Here is a 24,834-nt window from a genome sequence, read left to right on the forward strand (position 1 = left end):
CTCTGGCAGGGAAAAAATCATGTAGGTGTGAATTAAGGGCTTTACTTGATAGCGACCTCATTTGTCTTCCTGGGCTAAGGCAGCAGGTTTCAGAGAGAGAAATGGCCCTGAACAATATGTCCTATCACTCCTGTGAATGAAGGCAACATTAACAGTGGGTATGGAAACAGATTAGTTTATTTCAAGCCCATCACTGTGGGTAAAAGTATCTTCACCTGATCTAGCCAGTTTTTCCTGATTTGTTATACTGATAAGGGTGGATAGAGAAAACAGTCCTTGTATGACACTTTTCCCATTATGGAGACAAGGCAGGTTTTTTGCTTGTTTGTTTGTTTGTTTTTTTCATTTTGCTGCACATAAAATGCAAGAAGATCTGCAAAAATAAAGGGAGAGAAGAAGGACAGGAATGATTGAGAATATTTGCAATTATCCAAAAACCACAGTGAGAAATGTTGATTATTAAGATATAAGGGATAGTGAAATGATGTGCTTTGTGTATCACCTTACCGATTTAGGTCCTTTGTAGTCTACAACGGGCCTAATGGAGAACTGGCAAAATAGCTCACCAGCTTTTGGAGTGCCACCTGAAATCAAGCAGCCCTGCTTGCTATTTCTGGCACTACACCACTCAAGAAAGATCTATTTAATTTTTATTTCACTAACTTTTTCAGTATGTTCCAACAAGACAGGTTCTCAGGACTCCAAAGATAGGCTGGATTCACTGTATCCAAACTTTGCCTTTAACTCTAGCATCAATCATTGCTCCACAATTTATGACCAGCATAGTAAAGTGGCTTTACTTAAGTATTATACCAACCACAGTAGCCTGAAGTAGAAAAAAAGATCTTGCTTGTTGATGCTTGGCACCCCCAGGATTAATTTGAAGGGTGCCAGAGCTAGAATTCAGAAACCCTTGTACAATTTATTCAACCATTTTTCTATTACTGACTTCCATTTTTTCTTCTGCTTCCTTCTAAAAACGGTGATGTAGCTGATAGTATGCCTCCTTATGAACTAGTGTTGTTTTCTACAGGAGAGTCACAAACTGGGGCCACTGGGTCAAGGACATTGAAAATGATGCATATTTTAAATCCTAATAGGTGTGGTGAGATTACCTGACAGAAAAGTTTAGCAATTAACCTCCCACCAACCCTACACGAGTGCCAGTTTCCCAGCATCCTTGCCTATAGTTGCTCTTTTTAATTTTTGCGAATCTGATGCATAAGAAAAATAACGTTATTTTTTCAACGCACATTTTTCAATTAGTGAAGTTGAACATCTTTACATATGAACTGCCTATTCACAGCCATTGACCAATTCTATTTTTTTTTAAAGATTTATTTATTTATTTGAGAGAGCGAGAATGAGAGAGAGTACATGAGAAGGGGGAGGATCAGAGGGAGAAGCAGACTCCTCGCTGAGCAGGGAGCCCCATGCGGGACTCGACCCCGGGACTCCAGGATCATGACCTGAGCCGAAGGCAGTCGCTTAACCAACTGAGCCACCCAGGCGCCCCCAATTCTATTTAATTATAGGTTTTTTCCCTTATTTCTAGGAGCAGGCTGAATAGAAGTATTATTGTTCTGTTATCTGTGCTGTAAAATCAGTTTTTCTAGACTCTCATTTGACTCAAGATGACTTTTGCCATTCAAAAAGTTGAAATACATACACATTTTTATTTTTATAATTTTGTTTCATATCTTGCTTAAGAAAGTCCCTTCTTTCCCCAAACTCTGAAATATGCTCAGTGTATTTAAATCCTCTGAGTTTTATTCTTCCGTTGAGACCGTTTATCTACTGGGATTTATTTTTGCATATAACATAAGGCAGGGGACGGAATAATTCAAAAATTCAGTTGTCAGGCATACAAAGAGCTAGAGCAAAAAACGAAGGAGCGTGAGTAGGTCCACTCCGGGTGTTTCTGCAAGCAGGATTAAGGTCCGATCTTGGAAGCATTTCCGGTAAGGCTTAAAACTGTCGGAGCGGGAGAGCGATTTGTAATGCAAGCAGCCTAGCTAGCTAGCACCTTATGCTTTCGCTCCCTAGTGTCCTCAGGATGATGAGACGGTTTCCTATCTAGGAACGTTGGATACGGGTTCTCTCGGCGCCTCCAGCCACGGAATATCTATCTGCCCATTGAAAAAGTCGCCTAATGAAGTCACTCAAAACATTCCCAAGCATCAAAGGCAAAAACTGAGAGAATCAACTGTCCAATAGCGAGAGGAGGGCCAGCGCGACGACGCTCTGCGCATGTGCGCTCTCTCCCGGGGTGCCCCTTAGCAAGTCCGGGCTTCCGGCTGGCGGCGCACGCGCAGCCTCAGTTACTGGGCACTGAGCGACTGTGGGTCCGCTCGGCGCTCAGGGGCCGCTGGGAAGATGGCCGGAGTGGGCATGGCGGCTCTGGGCGCTTGGGTACCTTGTCGGAGGTGGAACAAAGCGGCAGTGTTCGGCTTCCGCCGTGGCGTCACCGCGTTACTCGCAAGGAAGCCCAAGGGGACGCCGCTGTGGCTCCCAGGTGAGTGTCCGAAAGGCGGGAGAAGTACGCGTTCTTTCGAACATCGGGTTCAGTCCGTTCCTGTCTGGTGCGTTTTTGGCGCCCTATTTCAAAATGCTCTTCTCCCATTCTCAGTACCCCAGTTTTAGGCGCTTTCAACAATTCTGGTGAAGGCAGTAAGAAGACCTCTTCCTGGCCCCCGGGTATCCTGCACAGCCCGGGCCCTTGCTGGCGTTTTCCGCTCTGCAGTTTTAAGGATTCTCCTCCCTGCCTGCCTCCCCGCGTTAAGCGCCAACCCTAGGAAATATTAAGATGGGCGTTTATTAGTTGCTTTTTCTTTCCTTTTTCTTCGGGTCTAAGGGGTTTACAAATCTTGACTCTGTTAGGATGCTTAGACCTGCCTTTGTTTCACTTGAGGGAATTTACGGTATGAACTTTTTTGTTGTTGCAAAAGTGTAGACGCCGCCATCAAGCCTAATTTCTGATTTTGCCTTCTCGATGCTCCCTGCTCAGTGAAAACCATAATCATTACTCAACAAAGGAAACTAGAATTTGGACCAAAAATGAGAGCATCTGAATGTTTTCTTTATCTTGTCTTTGATTCTTCCCCATACCACGCTACCCTCAGTAAATACAGTCTGTCTTTCTGAATTGTGTCTTTTTATTCTCCGGTTTTGTTGTTCACACTTTTGCCATACAAGCTGTCAGGTGCACTGTGCTTGGAATAGAAAGGTCATTGCTGATACCCTTTGTTTTAGTTAAAATTTTAAATGTATATAATCAGTTTAACTTACATTTAATTGTATACAACCTAAAGGCTTGTTATATGTAAGTTCCTCTATCGAAGTATGGTATGTCAGTTCATTAACTAGATTGTAATGCTCTTTCATCTATTTGGCACATCATTGAGGACTTAAGGCATCAGCCTTTGAGCTAATCGTTGTAGTATAATAAGATCATTTATGGGTGTAATGTTAAGAACCTGTCCACTTACAACTCACCAGAATGAAGTAAATTGTAATTGTCTCCAGAAGAAATTCCTGTTTTGGGAAGTAATATCAAGAAGAGGATAGGAGGGATTTTTTGAGTGCTGAGCTAAGGAAATGGGAAGTTGACATTTTTGCAAATACAGTCTACCAACCAACATAACTGGCCCTTACTAGCCCTGGTTTTCGCTTAAAGTTTTAAATCTGGCATATTTCACTATACGCTGAAACTTTGAAACACATATGTAATAAGGATAGCTTTACGCCTTCAATTCAGTTTTTAAAAATTCAACTTCTCAGGCTGCCTGGATGGCTCAGTTGATAGAGTGTAGGACTCTTGACCTCAGGTTCGTGAATTCAAGCCCTACCTGGGCATAGAGACTACTTAAAAAAAAAAAAAAAAAACTCAAATCCAAAATGAAGGAAGCTTTTATCAACTCACGTGGAGGGGGCCGAGATGTTTTCATTGGCCACAGTAAAGGAGAGGAAGGTTTCATTTACTATAGTCCAGAAAAAGACTGTAAGGAAATACACATTTTTTTTTAGATTTATTTATTTATTGAGAGAGAGCACGAGTGTGTGTGTGTGTGTGTGTGTGTGTGCGCGCGCGGCTGGAGGCGGGGGAGGGAGAGAGAGAATCCCAAGCGGACTCTGCGCTCTTCACCGAGCCGGATGCGGAGCTTCATCTCACACCCAAGATCATGACCTGGGCAGAAATAAGAGTTGGACGCTTAACCGAGTGAGCCGCCCAGGCACCCCACAAACCTAATTTCTCTGGAAGGAGGAGGTGGGATTATAAATGACTTAATGTTCTTTTTTTTTTTAAGATTTTATTTATTTATTTGAGAGAGAGAGAATGAGAGACAGAGAGCATGAGAGGGAGGAGGGTCAGAGGGAGAAGCAGACTCCTTGCCGAGCAGGGAGCCCGATGCGGGACTCGATCCTGGGACTCCAGGATCATGACCTGAGCCGAAGGCAGTTGCTTAACCAACTGAGCCACCCAGGTGCCCATGACTTAATGTTCTTTAAATATCTTTTTACTTTTTTTTTAAGAGCAAGTATAGATTTTATGGTAGGAAAAAACTTCAAAAACAATGAAACAATGAGTAACCTTGTAAAGTTTGCTAATTGTACTGTTGTACTTAAATTGCCTGAAGATCTGTGTAGCATTCACAAAAAGCCAAACCAACAAATAAAACACATAGTGATTGCAGAGCCCTATGAAAAACCTTTTTCCAAAATGGTACTGTTATAAATTATTCAAGGTCACTTGTAAAGAAACTGCTCACTGAAGCCATCCCAGCTGATAAAGAGTCATGATTGGCTATTACCATGGCCCATGATTCTGTGGGTGGCGAGTGGCCAGTAGTAAAAGTGGCACCCCAGCACCCCCACCTTTGGAACAGTTTCTCAAGGGCAGACCAGACTTGTTTCTCCCCCTCCCTGCCAAAAAGTAGAGATGTGAAACTCCTCAAACATTGAAAAAATTGAAAAAAATCTCACAAGAGAAGGCTAAAACTAGTGTAGAGAAATCTGAACGTTGATTGATACTATTTAGGACAGATGATACAGCAGCAACAGGAAAACATTTTTTACAAGTCTTTATCTTTTATTGCCTTGAAATTTCCTCCTCATTGCATATTTTGGAAGAACCAAGATTGGACCTTGCTCAAAGGCACTGATTTTGATATGAGTTCAGAAAATACCATGCATAGGCTTGTGATTTTAGTACTTCAAGTCTTTGTTTTTCCTCTTAAATGGAAGTAGTTTTGACATCAGTTTGAGAAGTTAAGAAAGCCAAGATTGAAAATATACAATTGACCCTTGAACAACACGCGTTTGACTGCAAAGGTCCACTTACACATTGTTTTTTTTTTTAATAAATATGGTACACTACTGTAAATGTATTTTCTATATGATTCTCTTAACATTTTCTTTTCCATAGCCTACTTTGTTTTAAGAATATGATATGTACTATATACGACATACAAAATATGTGTTAATCAACTGTTTATGTTATCGGTAAGGCCTCCAATCAACAGTAGGCTATAAGTTAAGTTTTTGGGGAGTCAAAAGTTTCACGCAGATTTTTGACTATGTGGGGGGCTAGCACACCAACCCTCATGTTGTTCAAGGGTCAATTGTATATGGTTTTCCAAAAACAGTATTTGTGAACTGTAGTTTATGTTTTGTGTACTTTGTTTAGCTTGCAGACAAAAGACATCAGTCTCTTTCCTTAGTCGACCAGACCTTCCAAACCTGGCTTATAAGAAGCTAAAAGGCAAAAGTCCAGGAGTTATCTTCATCCCTGGCTATATTTCTAATATGAATGGTACAAAAGCATTGGCGATTGAAGAGTTTTGCAAATCTCTAGGTCACGCCTATATAAGGTAGGAACAATGTATTTCAGAGAAAATACTACTACCATTTAGCATGGCAATGGAGAATTATTTCTACTCTAACCAATTAAAGCAAATGCCAGTGTTTTTATGGATTAACTTATTTTAATGGTCTGTAAACTTTAACCTTGTGATTTAGGGCTATCATAAATGCAACTTTTAAAAGACCTTTTTTAATGGTCTTTGTGCCACACTGACAATGCTGGCAGGAAAGGAAACTACTGGTAACTAAACTCTGGATAGAATAAGCCAACATGACAGCAAACCAATAATAGTAGTTGGCTTTCTTGTAATGTCTTATAATTATATTGTGGTTTTCCATTGGGGACTTAAAGGCTTTTATTTGGCCACTCTTTATAACTCTACTTTTAAAATATGTATTTAAGAATATTGTATATTTTTCATGTCTCTTACCTGGGATCTTTTAAGTTCTCATTTCCCATCCTCTTCCTATTGAGCCCATTCTTCCCCTTGGTTTTAAGTGTAGTCTATAACTCCTAAATTTATTTCTCTGGCTTAGTATTTTCATTGGCTTTCCATGCCCCTATAAAAAAATAAAGTATTCGAAAATTAGTATTGTATAATTCACCTTTCCACTGAGGTTTCTCTTTCCCCTCACTCCTGTAGGTGAATATGTAGAAGCATAAATAGAGAGGATATGTGTTGTTTAACCAAAAGTTGGTATCACAGTTCCTAGTATTTCATACTGATAATTATTTTAGTAAAACAGTGTGCTTACATTGTTGTTATTGGGTTTGTTTACCTGTAACAATCATTTATATAATATAATTATATATAATATACTATATATAATATAATATATATATAATTTGCCAGAAGAGATAGTATGGTTTAGTAGAAAGAACACTGGCCTGGGATTCAAGAAGTATAGGTACTAGAATCAGTTCCAGCAATAACTGTGACAAGGTGAGTCAGCTGATAAACACTGGACCTGTTTTCTTCATCATAAAAAAGGGGCAGGTTGAGCTAAAGATAGTTTCTGAATCCTTTCTATCACTAACAGCCCCAAAATGTATTCATCTAAATTGTTAGTAGTTTCACTAACATTCACTCAGTGGGTCTAGAAAATACATCTTTCAGAAATAAGATAGTAAATAAATTTTAAAAACAAAGCTTTTAGATTTTATTCAATATATTAGCCGAGATCATGTCAACTATATGGATTTAGTGTTACTCCTTTTATCATATTAACTGAGTGGTTTTATTTTCATGCTCAGAACTTTTAAAAATCTGCACTGACTTAACTGTTATTCTGAAGACTGGACTATCTTTTCCAAGTAGACTTTCTAGTACTATTGCTGGGTACTGTAAAATACGCAGCAAATTCTAAAACATGGCATTGTTCTTAAGATCAGGTTGGGGAAACACAAGATAAAATACATATGAGAAATTGAGCAAAAATACTCATCAGAATGTGATTGTGTCAAAAGAACAGTATACTTAATTGCACAAAGTGAGAGAAAACTGAGGATTGAAGTGGATAAAAAGTACTTCATAAAGGCACACTGAAGGATGGTTCAGATGTGGGTAAGAAAGAAGAGCTATACAGGAAGGAGCACTACCTGGATCAAAGCATGATAATATCAGAAAAATTGCCATCGTTCTTTTTGTCCCCAAAAGAATTTGAATCAAGAAATCGCCATTTTACTTGTTCTTGAATTTAAATTGAGACTATGAGCACTGTGACCAGTTCCTGTCTCCCTATAAGGCATGAAGTCTCTAGGTTTTCTGCATTTTGGATACATATGAAATATATTTTTTAAAGGTAAATAAACATGATTGAATTACAATGTGTACAGACCATTAAGTGGTACTGTGTTAAAACATAGCCTAAATATATTTTATAAACCTTATAGATAGAAGTATAGCCCTTCACTACAAAGTTTTAATTTGACCAAATTCCTTTTTATTTGCTTTTATCAAACTTGATTGCAATCTAATCACTATTAACTATTGATTGCATTTTAGCTTGTTATAGGAGATTTTATCTTGTATTTATACTCCAGTTCCTCAATTTATTTTTGTTGTGTTTTTGGCTGTAAGATCTTGGATCTTGAAGAAATAGTTTTGTATATTGTACAAGAAGTGGTACATAGGGCTATAGGAAAATGGTTTCTTGATGTCCTGTCACCATGCCTAACATAAGATTGAGTCAGAGCTCAGGAATGTAGCACATGGCATTAGGGCTGGTATTCTCTCATCGTTATTTGTCATAAAATATTTAATTGTAGATTTGGGGATATGTCCCAGAGTGTTGAGGCTGCTAGAACAGTGGTGTGTTGCTGTGTTCTAAAGTCCTAAACAGCTGAATATGTTTGAATTGTCTCCGTGCCTTCATTAGGGTTCAACAAGAGTGAACTGTATTTTTTACTTATACCTTTTAGTGTCACTAAATGTTTACATTTCCCTCTTTGGAGGGACTCTACATGTATTCTGCATCTGCATCATATATTTAGAAGGCAGCTTTAAAGGTGCAGCAAGTAGAGATGCCTGATTGCCCACCAGGGGAGGGAGAAGGAGGATTGGCTGGTGTCTTCCCTCTTCTCCTGGGTCTGTCTGCCATGTTCCCTGGATTGCGAGAAGTAATAACTGATGGAGACTTCAGCAGCAGCCTTGTTACACAAGTCCCATGGGTCCCAAATCATTTCACTTTACACCTGAAGAAAATGTGTATTTCTTCTTTCTCCATGACTTATAAATTCCTAAGAAAATGTTATATGCTATATATTTCATACATTCTTACTTGTACACTAAAAACACTAGGATTAGTTTTCACCAGATTTGAAGAGTAAACAAAACACGAAAGCTTCAAATTTGAATAAAGTGATTCTTTTGACTTTTATTTTCCACTTTTATTTATTTAGTATGTGTTGTGATAGTCAGTGTATGAGGCTTACATGCCTCACCTCTGTGAAGAATGCAGAGACCAACCAAGAATGGTGTTCCCTGTGAGGATCTGTCAGTCTCACAGCGATGACGAGGCACACTACACACACAAACTGTCTTACAGAGCAGGTTGTAAAAAACTGATTGTAACTGCTAAAAATGAATTCTATATAAGTTTCATGAGGTGGAGATTTTTTCTTCAGCTTTTCTGGGAAGTTTTTCCAGCAAAAAAAGGTTCATTTGGACTAAGCTTTAAGAGTATATGAGTTGTGAAGGTGAAAGGAGAAGGTACTCCAGGTGAAGAGTATAGTATGAGGCATGAAACAGGACAGAAAGCAAGAGCCAGTTGAGTAACAGCAAGTTGATCAGCTTGGCCAACGTGGCAGTTGCCTCTGATGAAATGATAAAAGGTTGATCCGAGATGACTAGAAGCTAATGGGCTATAAAAACAGGCTGACATGCTCAACGTTTATGTTGTATGTCACAGGGAACCACTGAAGTTTATGCCATGTCAATATAATGTTGCAGAAAAAAACCTGACAGATATAAAGTGGATCCGTTTGGAGAGAGACTAGTCGGAAAAACACAGGAGGCTACTGTGCTAGGCTGGTTTTGTAGCATGATACTGGTCTTACCAAATTGCAGAGAGAGATGAATGAGGAGAAATGAGAGGGAGTGAGCGAGGATGGGGGGGCAGTGTTCTGTACCCTGGAAAAAACAGATTTGAATAAAACGGTCTGCTCTTGAAGAACTGACATTGTAGTCAGACAAACATTTGAAACTTGATTACAACATAATACAAAAAGTGTTGAGTGAGTACATATAAAAGAAAGTGACTGATGGTAGTAAGCGGGGCATGTATGTCAAAGAAAGTGCCTCAAAGGAAGTGCCTTGACTTAATGAGTAGGAGTTTGGGTGGGGAAGGAAGGCTTTCCAGGCAGTGGGACCGCATACAAAGGCTCGGCATTACGAAAGGGCTTACCCAGGCACTGGGGTTTAAGGCAATCTGCAGGTGTGGTATGATACTTCATGATCTGTTGAACTGAGGCCTTGAAGGAGAGGGAGAATGTACAGATCACACAGACTTTGAGCCTGGAGAACTAGAAAGTTGGAAAGAGAAGCAGACTAACAGGATGAGCTGGTGTTCATAAATTTGATTTGCCTCTTTCTCTTTCATTAATTTAGTAAATACTAAGCATGTACCATATGCAAAGTACTGATCTAGGCACTGGGAAAGCAGTGGTGAACAAAATAGTCCGGGCCCAAATGGTGCTTCCATTCCAGTGTGGGAGACAGACCACAGTCACATTTCTTATATGTCAAGTAGCAGTATCTGCCACGAAGAAAATAAAGCAGGGTTAGGAATTCGAGAATGATGAAAGAAGTACAATTTTGGATTGAGTTGGTCACAGAAGGCATCGCTGGGGATGTAACATTGGAGCCTGAGGCCTGAATGAAGTGAGGGAGCGAGCAAAGTGGATATCTGGGGGTGTAGAGAGAGCAGCTGATGTAAAACTCCCGAGGCACAAACATGGGTGGTGTATTCCATTAACTTCAAGAAGGTGAGCGAAGATATAGTTGGGAGGGAGGCAACAGGAAGAAACGAGATCAGAGAGGTAGTCAGAGGCCGCAGGATGGTAAGGACCTTCATATTTTATTTAAAGATTATAGAAAGCTTTTGGAGGGTTTGTGCAAGACATGATTTTTGCTTTAAAAGGATCACTGACGACATGGGGAAGAGACTACGAGGATAGGAAAGGTAGGCAGGAGACAGGCAGAGACTGTCACGCTGGTCCAGGCAGAGGAGATAGTGACGTGGAGCCGCCGCTGGTGGCGGGGAAAGTGAGAGAGTTAGTGGATGAAGGCGATATTTGAAGGTTATGCCAGTAGGGTCTGCTGAAATACGTATTGACCTCAGTGTTTTATCTTAATATATTTTAAGCATTGTAATAATGATAAATGTGCTGTCTTCCTTAAAAATCAGAGAAACAAACATAGATAGATATCTAGATCCAGATTTGTTTTCCCTTTCTCTAGGTTTGATTACTCCGGAGTTGGAAATTCAGATGGCAACTTACAAGAATGCACAGTGGGAAGATGGAGAAAAGATGTTCTTTCTATAATTGATGACTTAGCTGAAGGGCCACAGGTGACTGTTTTTGTTAAATATGATTATTAACTAACCTCATGATTTTTGAGCTCTTTCTTTAGCTATGAAAATTTAGTAGTTTAAATGTTTAACCATCACTTTTGGTATTTGATTTAAAATTGTTCTATTGTTTTCACTTTCTCGTAAAATGTAAGTAAGCTTTTTACTTTTCACTGCAATCATAATTTTAATTCTACTTTGTGCCAAATATTAAAAGTCTGGGAGCTAATGGATGTAGAAGAAAAAAAGTACATACATAAATTACTCAATCCGCTTACAGAAAAGAAAATTCCTCTTTAAAACTATAAATTTTTATTTTTAGATACTCGTTGGATCTAGCCTTGGTGGATGGCTTATGTTTCATGCTGCAATCGCAAGGCCACAGAAGGTTGTTGCCCTTATTGGTGTAGCAGCAGCTGTAGATGGCCTCGTGACACAGTTCGGTCAGCTTCCTGTTGAGGTAAGTCACAAGCAACCTCAGCGTATACCTCCTGTCGTTCTCCTGCTCCCTCTGTCTTTGAATATTCGTTCATGTGTCATCTGTCCTTTGACTTCCTATGCTGGCTCATCTTTTGCCTTAGCTGCCTTTTTGTATATAATCTCTGCCTTCTTTAACTAATTGGTCTCTTGTTCAAGGTTTCCTTTTTTTCACAGCCTCTTCAAATCATTTTCCCACATATTTGAGCCACGTTAATGAAAACACACTTTAAATTTCTTTTTTTTGCGGGCGCCTGGGTGGCTCAGTTGGTTAAGCGACTGCCTTCGGCTCAGGTCATGATCCTGGAGTCCCGGGATCGAGTCCCACATCAGGCTCCCTGCTCGGCAGGGAGTCTGCTTCTCCCTCTGACCCTCCTCCCTCTCATGCTCTCTGTCTCTCATTCTCTCTCTCTCAAATAAATAAATAAAATCTTTAAAAAAAAAAAAATTTCTTTTTTTTGCAACATTTTCTTTATTAATCACATTTACTTAACTTATCATACATTGTGATCTCTTTTTGTACCTCTTATTCTTATTTTTGGCATATGGGCAATAGTACTTATTCTTTTTTTTTTAAACATTTTTTATTTTTTTAAAGATTTTTATTTATTTATTTGACAGAGAGAGAGAGAGAGCGAGAGCAGGAACACAAGCAGGGGGAGTGGGAGAGGGAGAAGCAGGCTTCCCGCGGAGCAGGGAGCCTGATGTGGGGCTCGATCCCAGGACCCTGGGATCATGACCTGAGCCGAAGGCAGACGCTTAACGACTGAGCCACCCAGGCGCTCAATAGTACTTATTCTTATGATCATGTTAGACTTGGCTCATCAATTATGAAACTTTTTTTTTTTAAGCCTGAAAGCAGGCTCAGAGCCTTTCTCAGTGGAGCTCTCCAAGTACACATTATCAGTGGATCAGAATTAGCACACAGGAGTTGAGATTTGCCATTCCTGTCTTAGACACCTAGTTGGCATTATTTTCTACTGCTAATTCTCACTTAAAAAACAAAACAAAACGTGCTTTTCATTACTAGCATGCCCTTTCAGCAAATCATGATTGAAATGAGGTTTCTGAAATGAATGAAGGTAATTTATTTGTTACACTTCATTATTGGACATATGTTTAAGCACTTCAGTTGTCTGCAGGGGTAAAGAAATCATGGGTCATAGCTGTTTATTTTGGTATATTTTGTTACTGTTTTGCAACCAGTTGAGTTCTCTGCATGTCTTTTTCCTAAGGATCTAGATGTCACCTGTGGGACTATGATCCTGGTAGGACTGAGGCACAGAAAATTTAAGAAAAACAGTTGAGTAGTGGTTCAGAAAGTGTTGTCCCAAGGCCAGCAGCGTCAACATGACCTGAGAAGTTGTTAGAAATGCATGTTTCTGAGCTTTCCCCGAGACACTGGGAGCGCAGCCCAGTGATCTGTTTTAACAAGCCCCTCCAGTGAAGTTGGAGAACCACTGCTCTAGAGAGTGGACGAGCACATGGAGGAGGAAAGGAAATAAAAAGGAGGAAAAGAGCACATGTAGTTTTGAATAGTAGAGTATGGTTGACTTTGCCTCAAGTTCGGCACGGATACATACCAGTGCCATATATTACCTGTTCTAAGCTTATTTCTCAGTCCACATTCTTCTCAGCTTCTTAAGAAATGGCATTTTCTGGGGGCGCCTGGGTGGCTCAGTCATTAAGCATCTGCCTTCGGTTCAGGTCGTGATCCCAGGGTCCTGGGATCGAGCCCCGCATCGGGCTCCCTGCTCAGCGGGAAGCCTGCTTCTCCCTCTCCCACTCCCCCTGCTTGTGTTCCCTCTCTTGCTGTGTCTCTCTCTGTCAAATAAAATCTTTAAAAAAAAAAAGAAAGAAAAGAAAGGGCATTGTCTGCATCTGCGGGTTCTATGTCATTTCCTCTGAGGGCTGAAATTACAAAGTTGGTCTTCTTTGTACTTACCTCCTATTTCTGATTTTTTGTTTGTTTGTTTTCTTAGTTGTTTTTCATACATAGTTGCTCAATGTTCTCATGCTGCTAAATTCTCCTACCATTGCATCTTTCTGCATATAAACTTTGAACCCTTTACCCCATCCTCTAACTCAATTAAATAGTGTTTCTCCTGGTAGGAAATTATTTCAAGAGCATAGCAGATTGGGAAGGAGGTGATTAAATAATTGTTCCGTTGTTGTGATGCTAAATGACAGGATCTTTGTACATTTCTTTTTTTGTGTGTCTATCCCCATCACTCACGGAGGATATGATAGATATCCCCTAAGTGACTGAGAAGATCTATAGCCTGCAAGTCAGGGCATGTCTTTGCGAATCCTAAATTAGAACAGCAAATGGTTGTTAATAGAAGAATGTTAATTTAAAAGCATATGTAAGGGAAGAGCAGGGACACTAAGACCACTGTCTTTTCACAGAAGCAACTAGCTCTAACAATGGCAAGGCAGTGAAAGTGGTGATTTTTACTATCATCTTTAGCCCGGGCATTGTTAACACTCAGCATTGCTTATTGTGTCGGAACTGACTCTAATGATGTCTCCTTCTTTGAACACTAGAGGCCATCAGACAGGATGCACAGCTGTTTGGAACACAAGCTTCTCAACCACATCGCCTTGCTGTGGTTTCTTCTAGCTGTATGACTTAGTGTAGAGTGTACATTTTCTTCGGTTAATGGTGTTTTTTGCTATTTCTGAACTTTTTGTTTTTGGGGGTTCAGTTACATATAACATTCTGTGAAGGGAAGTTTGTTCTTCAGATGGACAGTATTCATTCAATTCGATGGCAGATAACAGCTGGGTGGGGGACGGGGATACTTAAAATGCAGCTGTTCTTGATTACGTCTCAGTAATTACCACCGGTTCCACTTCATCGAATAACCAGTGAAACTAAGTTCTAATTACTGAAATTAGAAATTTAGTAATTATCCTGAGTACTTTGAGGACCACTGAATATCATTTTTGGCCTAAATATTCAGTTCCCATGTTTTAATGAAGAAAATGCCTTGATATTAATATAGATTCATATATCTTATAGTTTTTTAGAATTTCATTAATTTCAAATCACTTGAAGACATGTTTAGGAGTATAGCTTTCAGATACACAGCTTTTTCACTGAATCGGTAAATCGTTTTGCAATTTTAAAAAATACATTAAAGTGCCTAAATACATAGATTATATCATACATATTTTACTGTTTAAATTCTTGCTTTCCTTTCATATTTGCAGTAAATTAACATATTTTAAACATGGAAAAATCATAGTATCTTCACTGAATATTTATTATTTTTAAGATTTTATTTATTTATTTGAGAGAGAAAGAATGAGAGAGAGAGCATGGGGGTTGGGAGGGCCAGAGGGAGAAGCAGACTCCCTGCTGAGCAGGGAGCCCGATGCAGGACTCGATCCCAGGACTCCAGGATCATGACCTGAGCCGAAGGCCATCACTTAACCAACTGAGCCACCCAGGCGCCCCTCTTCACTGAAAGTTTAAATACAAAAATTTTCAATATATTATATTTGGTTTTTCTTTCCTTATATTTTTCCTTATTTTTGATAAGATGTCCACCTGTTTTTCTAGTCAGAAATGCCCTTAATATGATACGATTGCAAGAGCCTTAAAAATATTTACGTCTTGATATTTTAGTTAAAGTTCTGATAATATTTCCAAATAATTTATTATATACAGATAAATCTTTGTGCTCAAGATGTTCATGGAAGTACCCAGCAGTGTGGAAATAGTTAATTAGCATAGATCCGGTATAATGGACTACTGTGCAACCTTTGAAAACTTCATAGAATTTTTTTAAAACCCAGATATTATGTAGAAATACAGCAATGTAGAAAACTCTATATGAATGTGTAATAGATATCCATTTTACGTATTACATATATAAAACCAAATACATGGAGAAAAATACTGGAAGGAAATGAGCCAGAATATTAATGGTTGTTGTATCCAAGAGGTGGGATTATGTGTGATTAATTCTTTTTAATTTCTATATTTCCCATGTTTTCTGTGATGAGTATACGTTACTTTAATTAGAAAAAATTTTTAAGGGGTGTCTGGGTGGCTCAGTCGGTTAAGTGTCTGCCTTCAGCTCAGGTCATGATCCCAGGGTCCTGGGATCCCAGGATCCTGCTCAGTGGGGAGCCTGCTTCTCCCCCTCCCTCTTCCCTTCCCCTGCTGTGCTGTCTCTCTCTCTCTCTCTCTCAATAAATAAAATCTTTAAAAAAAATTGTTTAAGACAAATTATAATCTAAAAAGTAGAAATTCTTCAAGAATCAAAAGATACCAGTGTTTCATCTTAAGGGAATAAGTGTGGAAATGATTTCCTTGTTCAGTTTTCAGGAAGTATTTGGAAGACTTCATTGTCTTCCAAAACAACACATTTTTTTCTCATTCCCTAGGACTCTGGAGGGCAAAAACAGTGCTTTTTTTTGTAACATTTAACCTGAAATTCTTTTTCTTTTTTAAGATTTTATTCATGTGAGAGAGAGTGAGCAAGAGAGAGAGAGCACAAGCAGGGGGAGAGGCAGAGTGAGAGAGAGAAGCAGACTCTCCACTGAGCTGGGAGTCTGATGCGGGGCTTAATCCCAGGACCCCAGGATCATGACCTTAACCGACTGAGCCACCCAGGCACCCCTAGCCTGAAATTCTATGTTTGATTGTGCCAGAGTAACTACTGTCTTATTTTTCATTTTTAGTTCTAGGCTTGATTCTTTTCTCCCCTTATTCCATCCCTATTTTAGTAACTTCACGTATAGACACTTTCAGTTTTGTGCTTTTGAAATCTAAACAATTGTTATTCCTACGATTTGGTTTTATATATTATGAATGATTTTCTCCCCTTCGTTTTCCCTTTCATTTGGGGTGAAGCAGCACCTGATTTAAGATGTTACCTGATGAAGCTAAATCTAAGTTTGAATCCTAGCTACGAGAGTTGTTACCTTTCAGTTTTAAATGTGAAATTTAACTTCTCTAGGCTCTAATACCCTCTTTTGTAAAAATCCAATAACAATTTTTATCCGGATCTTATGAGATACTGTGTGTAAAGTGCCTGTCACAGTACCTTGCATAGTTTTAATTATTGATAATTAGCATTATTACATTTTTATCTCTTTTTTTCCTCTTCTAGGACTGCTTTTCTTAGACTGTTTAAGACTATTGTGTGTGTTAGTGTTGCATACATTTATTTTCCTCATTTTCCCCAATAGGTCAAAAAGGAAGTAGAGATGAAAGGTGTGTGGGCCATGCCATCAAGGTACAGTGAAGAAGGAATTTATCACATTCAGTATAGTTTCATTAAGGAAGCCGAACACCACTGCTTGTTACATAGCCCTATCCCAGTGAACTGCCCCATACGATTGCTCCATGGCATGAAAGATGACATCATGCCTTGGCATACATCCATACAGGTTGCTGACCGAGTGGTCAGCACAGATGTAGATGTCATCCTCCGGAAACATAGTGATCACCGAATGAAGGAAAAAGCGGACATTCAACTCCTCGTTTACACTATTGATGACTTAATTGATAAGCTTTCAACTGTAGTTAACTAGAATCACATTTTTAGTTGGTATATAAACTCATGGATCCAGAAGATTGGCAGGGGGATAACAAATGAAAGACCCCCATACTTAGGTTTTTTTCCTCTTGTCTCTACTTTGTAAATATCACACGAGTATTTATTTAATGATGTATACAAATGATACAAATTGTGAAGAAAGTACAAGCTGCTGTTTGGAAAATTTTCTCCTTCCTTCAATCCTTGACTTTTTTTAATAGAAGTATAGTTGACACACCAGTGTTTTGTAATAGTTTCAGGTGTCCAACACAGTGATTGAACAGCTCTATATGTTATGCTCCGCTCACCACGAACGTACCTGCTACCTGCACTGTGCGGGCCTATTACAGTCCCATTGACTCTATTCCCTGTGCGCTAGGTTTCATCTCTGCGACTTACTCATTCTGTAGCTGGAAGCCTGCACCTCCCACTCCCCTTCACTTACTTTGGTTCATCCCCCCCACCTCCTCCCTCTGACAGCCACCAGTTTGTTCTCTGTATATATGGGTCTGTTTCTGCTTTGTTTGTTTATTTTGCTTTTTAGGTTCCACCTATAAGTGAAATCATATCATATTTGTCTTTCTCTGTCAGACTTATTTCACTTAATCTAATACCCTCTAGGTCTATCCATGTTGCACTTTTTTTTTTAATTAAAATATTTCTTTTTTATTCAAGAGATGTTTACCTGCTAAATGCTTATGTTAACCAGGACAGCTCTTAATTGTGTTCTCTTCTACTTAGAATTGTTAATAAAGCTGGAATTTTTTGTCTTTTGTTGGTGTTGGTCATACACGGAGATTTGTAAAATTGCTTCTGATTTTAAAATGCAGTTCACAAAATATAGGACAGTGAAAAAATCTGAAATGATCAGAAAAAAGTCTGAAGCATAATAAAGTTCAGAAAGTAAGGCTATCACTTTATAGATTCTATTCTGCATGTTATATTTGAACTTACGGTTATCCTTTTTTAAAGGCTCAAAACTTTACAGTAATAGAAAGGAAATACATCATTTCTAAATGTTGGGTTATATGTCATTTAAATGGGGGGACTTGATCTTAATGATGTAGTATATTCTAAAGAGGCAGTTAATTTTTATATATTATTGCCTGCCTGCAGAAACATTCCTTTTCTATTAATATGTGCCTTAAGTACAAATAGCCAGGTGACTGTCATCTATGTCAGAGGGCTTTCTGAAGTGCAGAGATAGTAAGAAAATATGAAATGCAATTATTACATAGGTGTTTTTTGAGAACTAAAATGGGCTTGCACAGTAGTGAGCCTTGATATTACTGAGTTGGTGTCTTTCAGCTTTTAAGTTTGGTTGGACTTTATTTAACCTGCTTAAGTTATGTCTGTCAAGGTAAAACAAATTGAAAACATATATAGAGAGAAAATCGTTGGGATAAAATTCCTGTGCCAAAGAAAGCTAACATAGTTTTCTGAGGCTTAGCCTCAGAGAGACCAGCTTACAAGGTGAGCCCTTGGCTGGTGTCTGGGAACTTGGCTTTTAGGAGGTTTCCACCATCCCCAGAACAGGTGAAAGTGGCTCACTTTGCCTAAAGTGTATGACCAGGATGGTTTGTGCTGAACACCTTTCCCTCTGGGAGTCTGGAACTGTGATAGGTGCCAGGCAGAGGCTGCCTAAGTGGCCAGCTCCCAGTACCTGGACACTGAATCGCACAAGCTTGCCTGGTGGACAACATTTCTCGTGTATTGTCACAACTTATTACTGGGGGAATTTCAGCTCATGTGGCATGACCACTGGGAGAGAATTCTTGAAACTTGTGCCTCATTTCCCCAGACGTCACCTCAGGTGTCTTTTTCCTTTGCAGATTTTGTTGTGTACCCTTTCACTAGGAAGTCCTAACTGTGAGTAAAACTAGGTGCTGAGTCCTGTGAGTCCTAACAAGTCATCGAAGCTACACGTGGTCTGCAGGACCCCTAACACAGATACTAAAAAGGTTAATGCCTTATAGGACTACAATCTATGAGTTACACTGAACAGAAGTCATGGACCAAATACACACAAGTCACACACGTGCCGCGGTGCCTCGTGCTAGCGTGAGTTGATGGCCGGTGGCAGGGTAGCTATTCCAGGGCCTGCTCCGCCCAGACACTGCTAGGCACGAGGACTCAAAAGATGAAGAGAAAGTGGCCCTGCCCATGGGACTTTTCTGGAGCTAAACGTCGTAATAAAATGTAATGAGCATGAGCAGAGATTCGTAACGTTCCTGCAGAGGCATGTGCAGAGAGGTTAGCGACAGACTGTGCGGTGTGGGTTTAAAATCCCTGCTCACCATTTACAAACCCCGTAATTGCGCAATTTACTTAACCTCTTTGACGTTTTGTCAGCCATAAAATGACATAAAGCTAGATAATAAAGCATAAGGGTTCGATAAGTACAGTACATTTAGAACAATGACACATACACATAGGAGTCCTGATCTTTTCCCTTACAATGCACTGAGCAGAGTCCGGTGAGAAACTGGTGGGCGTAATGTGTGGGGGTTAGGAAGAAAAGAGGTAAGGAAGCGAGCATGGCTTTTATGTAAAGCATCTTCCTCTCAAGATGCTAACTTGGAAGGTTAGTTGTGTGGTATCATTTCAAATATTCAGAGGTTAGAAAAGGGGAGGAGAAGAAACCTTCACTATCTGAAGATAGGAAAAGCCATTTTTTGGGTTTTTTTTTTTAATATTTTATTTATTCATTTGAGAGAGCACAAGCAGGGAGAGAGGGAGAAGCAGACTCCCCACTGAGCTGGGACCCTGACACGGGACTTGATCCCAGGACCTGGAGATCATGACCCGAGCTGAAGGCAGATGCCCCACTATCTGAGCCACCCAGGTGCCCCTGGAAAAGCTGTTTTAAAATTTAATACAGCTTTGCAGAGGGTAACATCACAAATTCCAAATGATTTTGTATCAGTGAGATCATGTATTACAGTGCATTGTTAATTACTTTAGTGGGGCTTTTCCCTGTTTTTCCCCAAAGCCCTCTTTTTTTTTTTTTTCTTTTCTAAAACCACTCCATGCCATGTATCCAGTGACATGGAAAATGCTTGAACAACCAGCAGCCCCTGAGTGCCTTATCCTCTGGAACTCCTACATTATTTTAAAAGTGACATGACCCTTCTAAACAATCTTAGCACATGGAATGGAGAGAGAGAAGGCAAAGGCCAATGATAAGGAAAGCTAAGTGAGGCCACAGAATAAATTCGCTTTTGCTGCATCTGTTGAGCTTAGAGGCATCTCCAGACACAAATCTAAACAGTATGCTGTTCTCTGAGCAGCCAATACAAAGTTCTGTGTGGAGGAGAGGAGGGGAAGAGCCTTGGGCAAGGCTGAGCTTTACAAAGCATGGAGCTGGCAGGGAGAACATGACCAGCCACACAACGGGTCAGTATGCCAAATTTTCATTAAATTTGAAACTGTTAAAAAATAAAACCCAAATGGGGCGCCTGGATGGCTCAGTTGTTAAGCGTCTTCCTTCAGCTCAGGTCATGATCCCGGGGTCCTGGGATCGAGCCCCGCATTGGGCTCCCTGCTCGGCGGGAAGCCTGCTTCTCCCGCTCCCACTCCCCCTGCTTGTGTTCCCTCTCTCGCTGAGTCTCTCTCTGTCAAATAAATAAATAAAATCTTAAAAAAAAAATAATAAAACCCAAACAACTAAGAAACTCTTAATTTCTGAAGAAGAAGATGGATGGAATTTAAATACACCTTTTAAAGATCCCCTTTATATACACATCTAGTCATGTTTAATTTAGAAACGTAGTCATGTGGTATGCATAGTTGGTTTGATTAAAAAAAAATGTGCTGTTGTACATTTAAAGAATATGCCTAGAAAAAGGCAGGCAACTTTTCTTTTTTAACCAAATGTGTCTTTTGAGGAAATTATCCTTCCAAACATTTGGGCTCTCCCTTTTCTTGGGCTTTCAGGGTTTTGCTGACAGAAAAACTCTCGTCTACTAAAAAAATTAAAAATAGTAATACAAAGCCCAAATGTCAGTTTCCCATTTCCACCTCTCTGTTTCTAACACGTTTCTCACTGGCTCCTCTGTGCTCTCAAGAACAGCATTCTGTTTTCACCTTTTTGCTAGAACTTAAGCGCTTTGAGATTCTCGTGTATATACCAACCTCCCTGAGGTCAGGAGCTTTGCTTTGAAATTGTTTACCCCAGAGCATCCCTGACCAAGCTGTGGCAGCTCCTTTGCTGGCTCCTCCTTACCACTGCATTAATGTTAACTTTCTGGTGAATTCTGACCTTGGCCTTCTTCTCCTGCTACTTACCTTAAGCAACCACACCCATGCTCCTAGTTTTTTGAGGGGCAGAGGTCGAGAGAGAATCTCAGGCAGACTCCCAGCTGAGCGCAGAGCCCGATCTCACAACCCTGACTGAGATCATGACCTGAGCCGAAATCAGGAGTCGGACGCTTAACCGACTAAGCCACCCAGGCGCCCCGCCACACTCCTAGTTTTAACCGCTACTTGCATGCAGATGATTCAAGTCTATTCCTCCATTCCAGACTTTTCTCTTGAGCTCCAGACTCATAAAACCAACTATCCAATGAACTGGGATGGATCGTGGGCCTCCCAGATGCAGTAAGTAAAAACCTTGTTACCTCTCCCCTATATGGACCTCCCGAATATGAGTCCCCTTACGATAAATGGCACCACATTAACCCATTATACAAGTCAAATATGGGGTCATTCTGATCATCTTTTTCCTCATCCACATCAATCGAATGATTCTCTTTCCCTAATAAAAAAACTCAAATTGTCTTGCATAAGTCCAATGTCCGGCAAAGCCAGTAAATATTTAACAGCTAGCTTTCCAAAAAAACAAAACAAAATAAAAACACCCTGATTTATAAATTTGCCAACATCCATGGCATAAATATTTCATTAATGACTGGTTTGAAGCTATTGCTGTCACTGAATACAACAAAGCTGGGGAGAAATGGCCAGTAGCACACCATTATATAGTAAATACACCATACAGAGACAATAAACATAATATCCTCAAAAGTACATGTAATAGTAAAATGAAGCAAAATAAATAAGGAAGTGATCCATTTTGAGTATTTAACATTTGTAATTTAATTATAAGTTTATATAATTTAATTGCTTATAATGGCTGAGTGACAACTGGCTCTCACAATTCCTGAAAATTTAACCATGGGGCACTTGCAAGCAGGCTACTTTATGGGCTAGAGCCTCCTTGACAGCCAAGCCATATTTTTCTCCCTGTATGTCTCTTCTCTTTAATCCTATGCTTTTTTGATACTAGAACATTTTCACCTGCCTAATGAAGCTGTCTTTGCCAGCCACGTTCCTGACGTTCCCAACCCCTCCTGCTTCACCCCGTTCACCTGACAAACACCCACTCATCTTTTGAGGCTTAAAGTCATCTCATTTATAAACCTGTTCCCCAATCCCTACCCCCTTCTTCTAGGTATCATTGTACCTGAGTACCTTGTGCATATTTTTAGCATGACACCTGGCTAGTATTTATTGTTTACAAGTTTAACTTTGCTTCTAGACCATGTTGCCATGTCTTGTGCATTTTTGTACTCAAATACATAGGCCCTTTAAAAAAGTTATCGAGAAAATTAATGCTAATACTAGTAGACACTCAGTAAATGTAGAGTTGAGCCCACTTCCCCCAGGGATCAAACATTTTTTTCTCTAAAGACTTCCTGTAGATTGCTGGACACTTCTAACCTATTCCTGGGCTGTGGCCCCCCACTCTCTGCCACTGTATCCTCTCCAGAACCATGAGCTCAATGATTCACTTAAAGCACCCCAGCTATTTTGTCATAATGGAAAGAAATCTTTGGGTACAAATGATCTGCAAAGCACAGAAAAGAAAGAAAGAAAGGAAAGAAAGAAAAAGAAAGAAAAGGAAAAAAGAAAGAAAAGGAAAGAAGGTAAATGTACATGTACATCTTTTAGAATTGTTTCTAGCTTTATATAACAAACCAGGGTGCCTGGGTGGCTCAGTTGGTTAAGCGACTGCCTTCGGCTCAGGTCATGATCCCGGGGTCCTGGGATCGAGTCCCGCATCGGGCTCCCTGCTCTGCGGGGAGCCTGCTTCTCCCTCTCCCACTCCCCCTGCTTGTGTTCCCTCTCTCGCTGTGTCTCTCTCTGTCAAATAAATAAATAAAATCTTTAAAAATAAAATAAAATAAAATATATAACAAACCAGCCTCTTCCTTAGAGCAATTCCAGCCACAGAGAAAGTAACATGCCTTCTGTTTGGGCCTCTGTTTCCTTAGTTGCAAGTTGGAATTGACCTTACTGTTGCCACCCAAGATGCAACTCAGTGACTTCCAAAATTCTGCTGACAATTTCCCTCTCTAAACTCTTCCCCAAGCCCAGTTCTGTTGTCTTTAGAGCTTCTTCATCTGATGATTCCATACAGCATCAAGATCTGCATTAGTCTGTCCTTTCTGTGCCTTTTGCTAAACCCAGTGCTCTACTAAAAGCGGGTTCTCTTACAACCCTCTGTGTCTCAGAGTTCTCTCTCTATGCCTTCAGCTACTGACTACTAAGTCTTTTCTCAGGCAAACCACCCACATGTCTACTAAGTGATTACATTTCCACTAGTCCAGGCCTCAGCCAGCAGATTTCTCTCAATACATGTATTATTTAAGGAGTCATTCCCTGCCTAGCTTCCAACCAATTTTTCACAAAAATTACCTTTGCACATACCGGAATTGCTTTATCTAATATGCCGGAGTCAACTGAGCAATTCTCAGGGGAAAGAATTCTATTTGATTCCTCTCCAGCTCAGTACTGCCACAATGACGCACTCAAAAAATACTTGCTGAAAGAACCAAAAGAACACATTTTGGGGTGTTTTTCTCATGAAAAGTACCCAGAGACTTGCACAACACCAATGAGACCTTACCCCCAAGTGGCTTGCAGGCTAAGAAGGCTGATTGCCCAGCTCTTTGGCAGTTTTAAAATTTTCAGGCCAACCCACGTCTAAGTTGATTTGTCCTGAGGTCTTGTTTGACTATGCTACACTGGTAGCATGTCAGTGGGACCTGCCAGGTCCTTAACTCAAATAAACAGATGAAATGTTCACAAGCTATCAAAACCTTTCGCTCCGTGAGTTTCGGAGCGCATTGACACTGAGCTCTGTTTAACTGATAAAACATGCTCCTAGTATCTTTCGATTAAAAATAGCATTAAAAAAGGTGCATTCTTTGGATAAGTCAAACTGAGGCACAAGAGTTTCCCACCAGGATGGAAGTTTCTGGATGGAATCTGGCTGGCAGCTGAACAAGGGAATGGTTGCAGCTCTCAGCCCCTCCCTCCCGTCCAGCCAGACAACTGTTACCTCAGGGCAGAGGGAAAGTGGTTTGGCAATCCCGACAGATGGACAGCTGACAGAACGGACCCTCCCCCAGGCCCCAGGCCCCAGGCCCCAGGCCCGTGCAGCTGCGTGCTGGCCTGGTAGACAATCAGCCGTCTCCCCCAGAGGAGGGGAAAGAATTGTGCAGCCAGAAAGAAGCTCTCAGCGGGAGGGAGGCGGCGGGCTTGAGTGACATGCGGGAGGGCCGGCTTTTTGGAGGGCTCTTAGCAACGGCCCCGGTTTGACCCGCGTCAGCCAGGAGAAAATCGAATCAGTCAGTGTACCACTCTTCCAGGCGCCATGCAGCATCAGCAACTGAACGTCAAGGCGGCCTGCCTTCCTGCCTGTTAAGGACCTGCTCTCTCCCAGGCCAGGGTCCCCGCCTCTGCAAAGCGCTTCTAGAGAGGGGGAGCCACGACCACCACCCAGGCCCCGGCTGCCGTAGGTGGTGGTGGTGGGGGGGGGGGGGTTCGGCCTCGACTGTGAGTCCGTGCGCATCATCTCATC

General features: G+C 40.5%; 1 protein-coding gene across 4 annotated transcripts; it reads left to right on the forward strand.

Moving 5' to 3' along the window:
• The first annotated feature begins 40 nt into the window (after positions 1 to 40).
• On the forward strand, positions 41 to 24,827 carry ABHD10 (abhydrolase domain containing 10, depalmitoylase). Of its 4 annotated transcripts, none has more exons than XM_045902849.3 (6): positions 41 to 2,515; positions 5,687 to 5,870; positions 10,824 to 10,935; positions 11,258 to 11,395; positions 21,491 to 21,566; positions 22,738 to 24,827. In XM_045902849.3, exons 1-5 carry the CDS (start codon positions 2,377 to 2,379, stop codon positions 21,533 to 21,535), a joined length of 618 nt encoding a protein of 205 aa, XP_045758805.1. In that variant the 5' UTR covers positions 41 to 2,376; the 3' UTR covers positions 21,536 to 21,566; positions 22,738 to 24,827. The 4 variants fall into 4 exon arrangements, with proteins under 4 accessions (XP_045758805.1, XP_045758804.1, XP_045758803.1 ...); XM_045902848.3 differs by having other exon boundaries at positions 24,623 to 24,827; XM_045902847.3 differs by having other exon boundaries at positions 21,491 to 24,827.
• Positions 24,828 to 24,834: the final 7 nt, after the last annotated feature.

Source organism: Mirounga angustirostris, unplaced genomic scaffold, assembly GCF_029215605.1.
Source record: "Mirounga angustirostris isolate CCGP_5_RB_7025 unplaced genomic scaffold, mMirAng1.0.hap1 SCAF_1, whole genome shotgun sequence".
In the NCBI taxonomy this organism is placed as follows: domain Eukaryota; kingdom Metazoa; phylum Chordata; class Mammalia; order Carnivora; family Phocidae; genus Mirounga; species Mirounga angustirostris.

What these genes read in the sequence shown, in the direction of transcription:
- ABHD10 (XM_045902846.3), top strand. Translation starts at nt 2,377, where the DNA reads ATGGCCGGAGTGGGCATGGCGGCTCTGGGCGCTTGGGTACCTTGTCGG. An exon ending in GACGCCGCTGTGGCTCCCAG is followed by an intron (nt 2,516 to 5,686) that starts GTGAGTGTCCGA and finishes TACTTTGTTTAG; the next exon opens with CTTGCAGACAAAAGACATCA. An exon ending in ACTTAGCTGAAGGGCCACAG is followed by an intron (nt 10,936 to 11,257) that starts GTGACTGTTTTT and finishes TTTTATTTTTAG; the next exon opens with ATACTCGTTGGATCTAGCCT.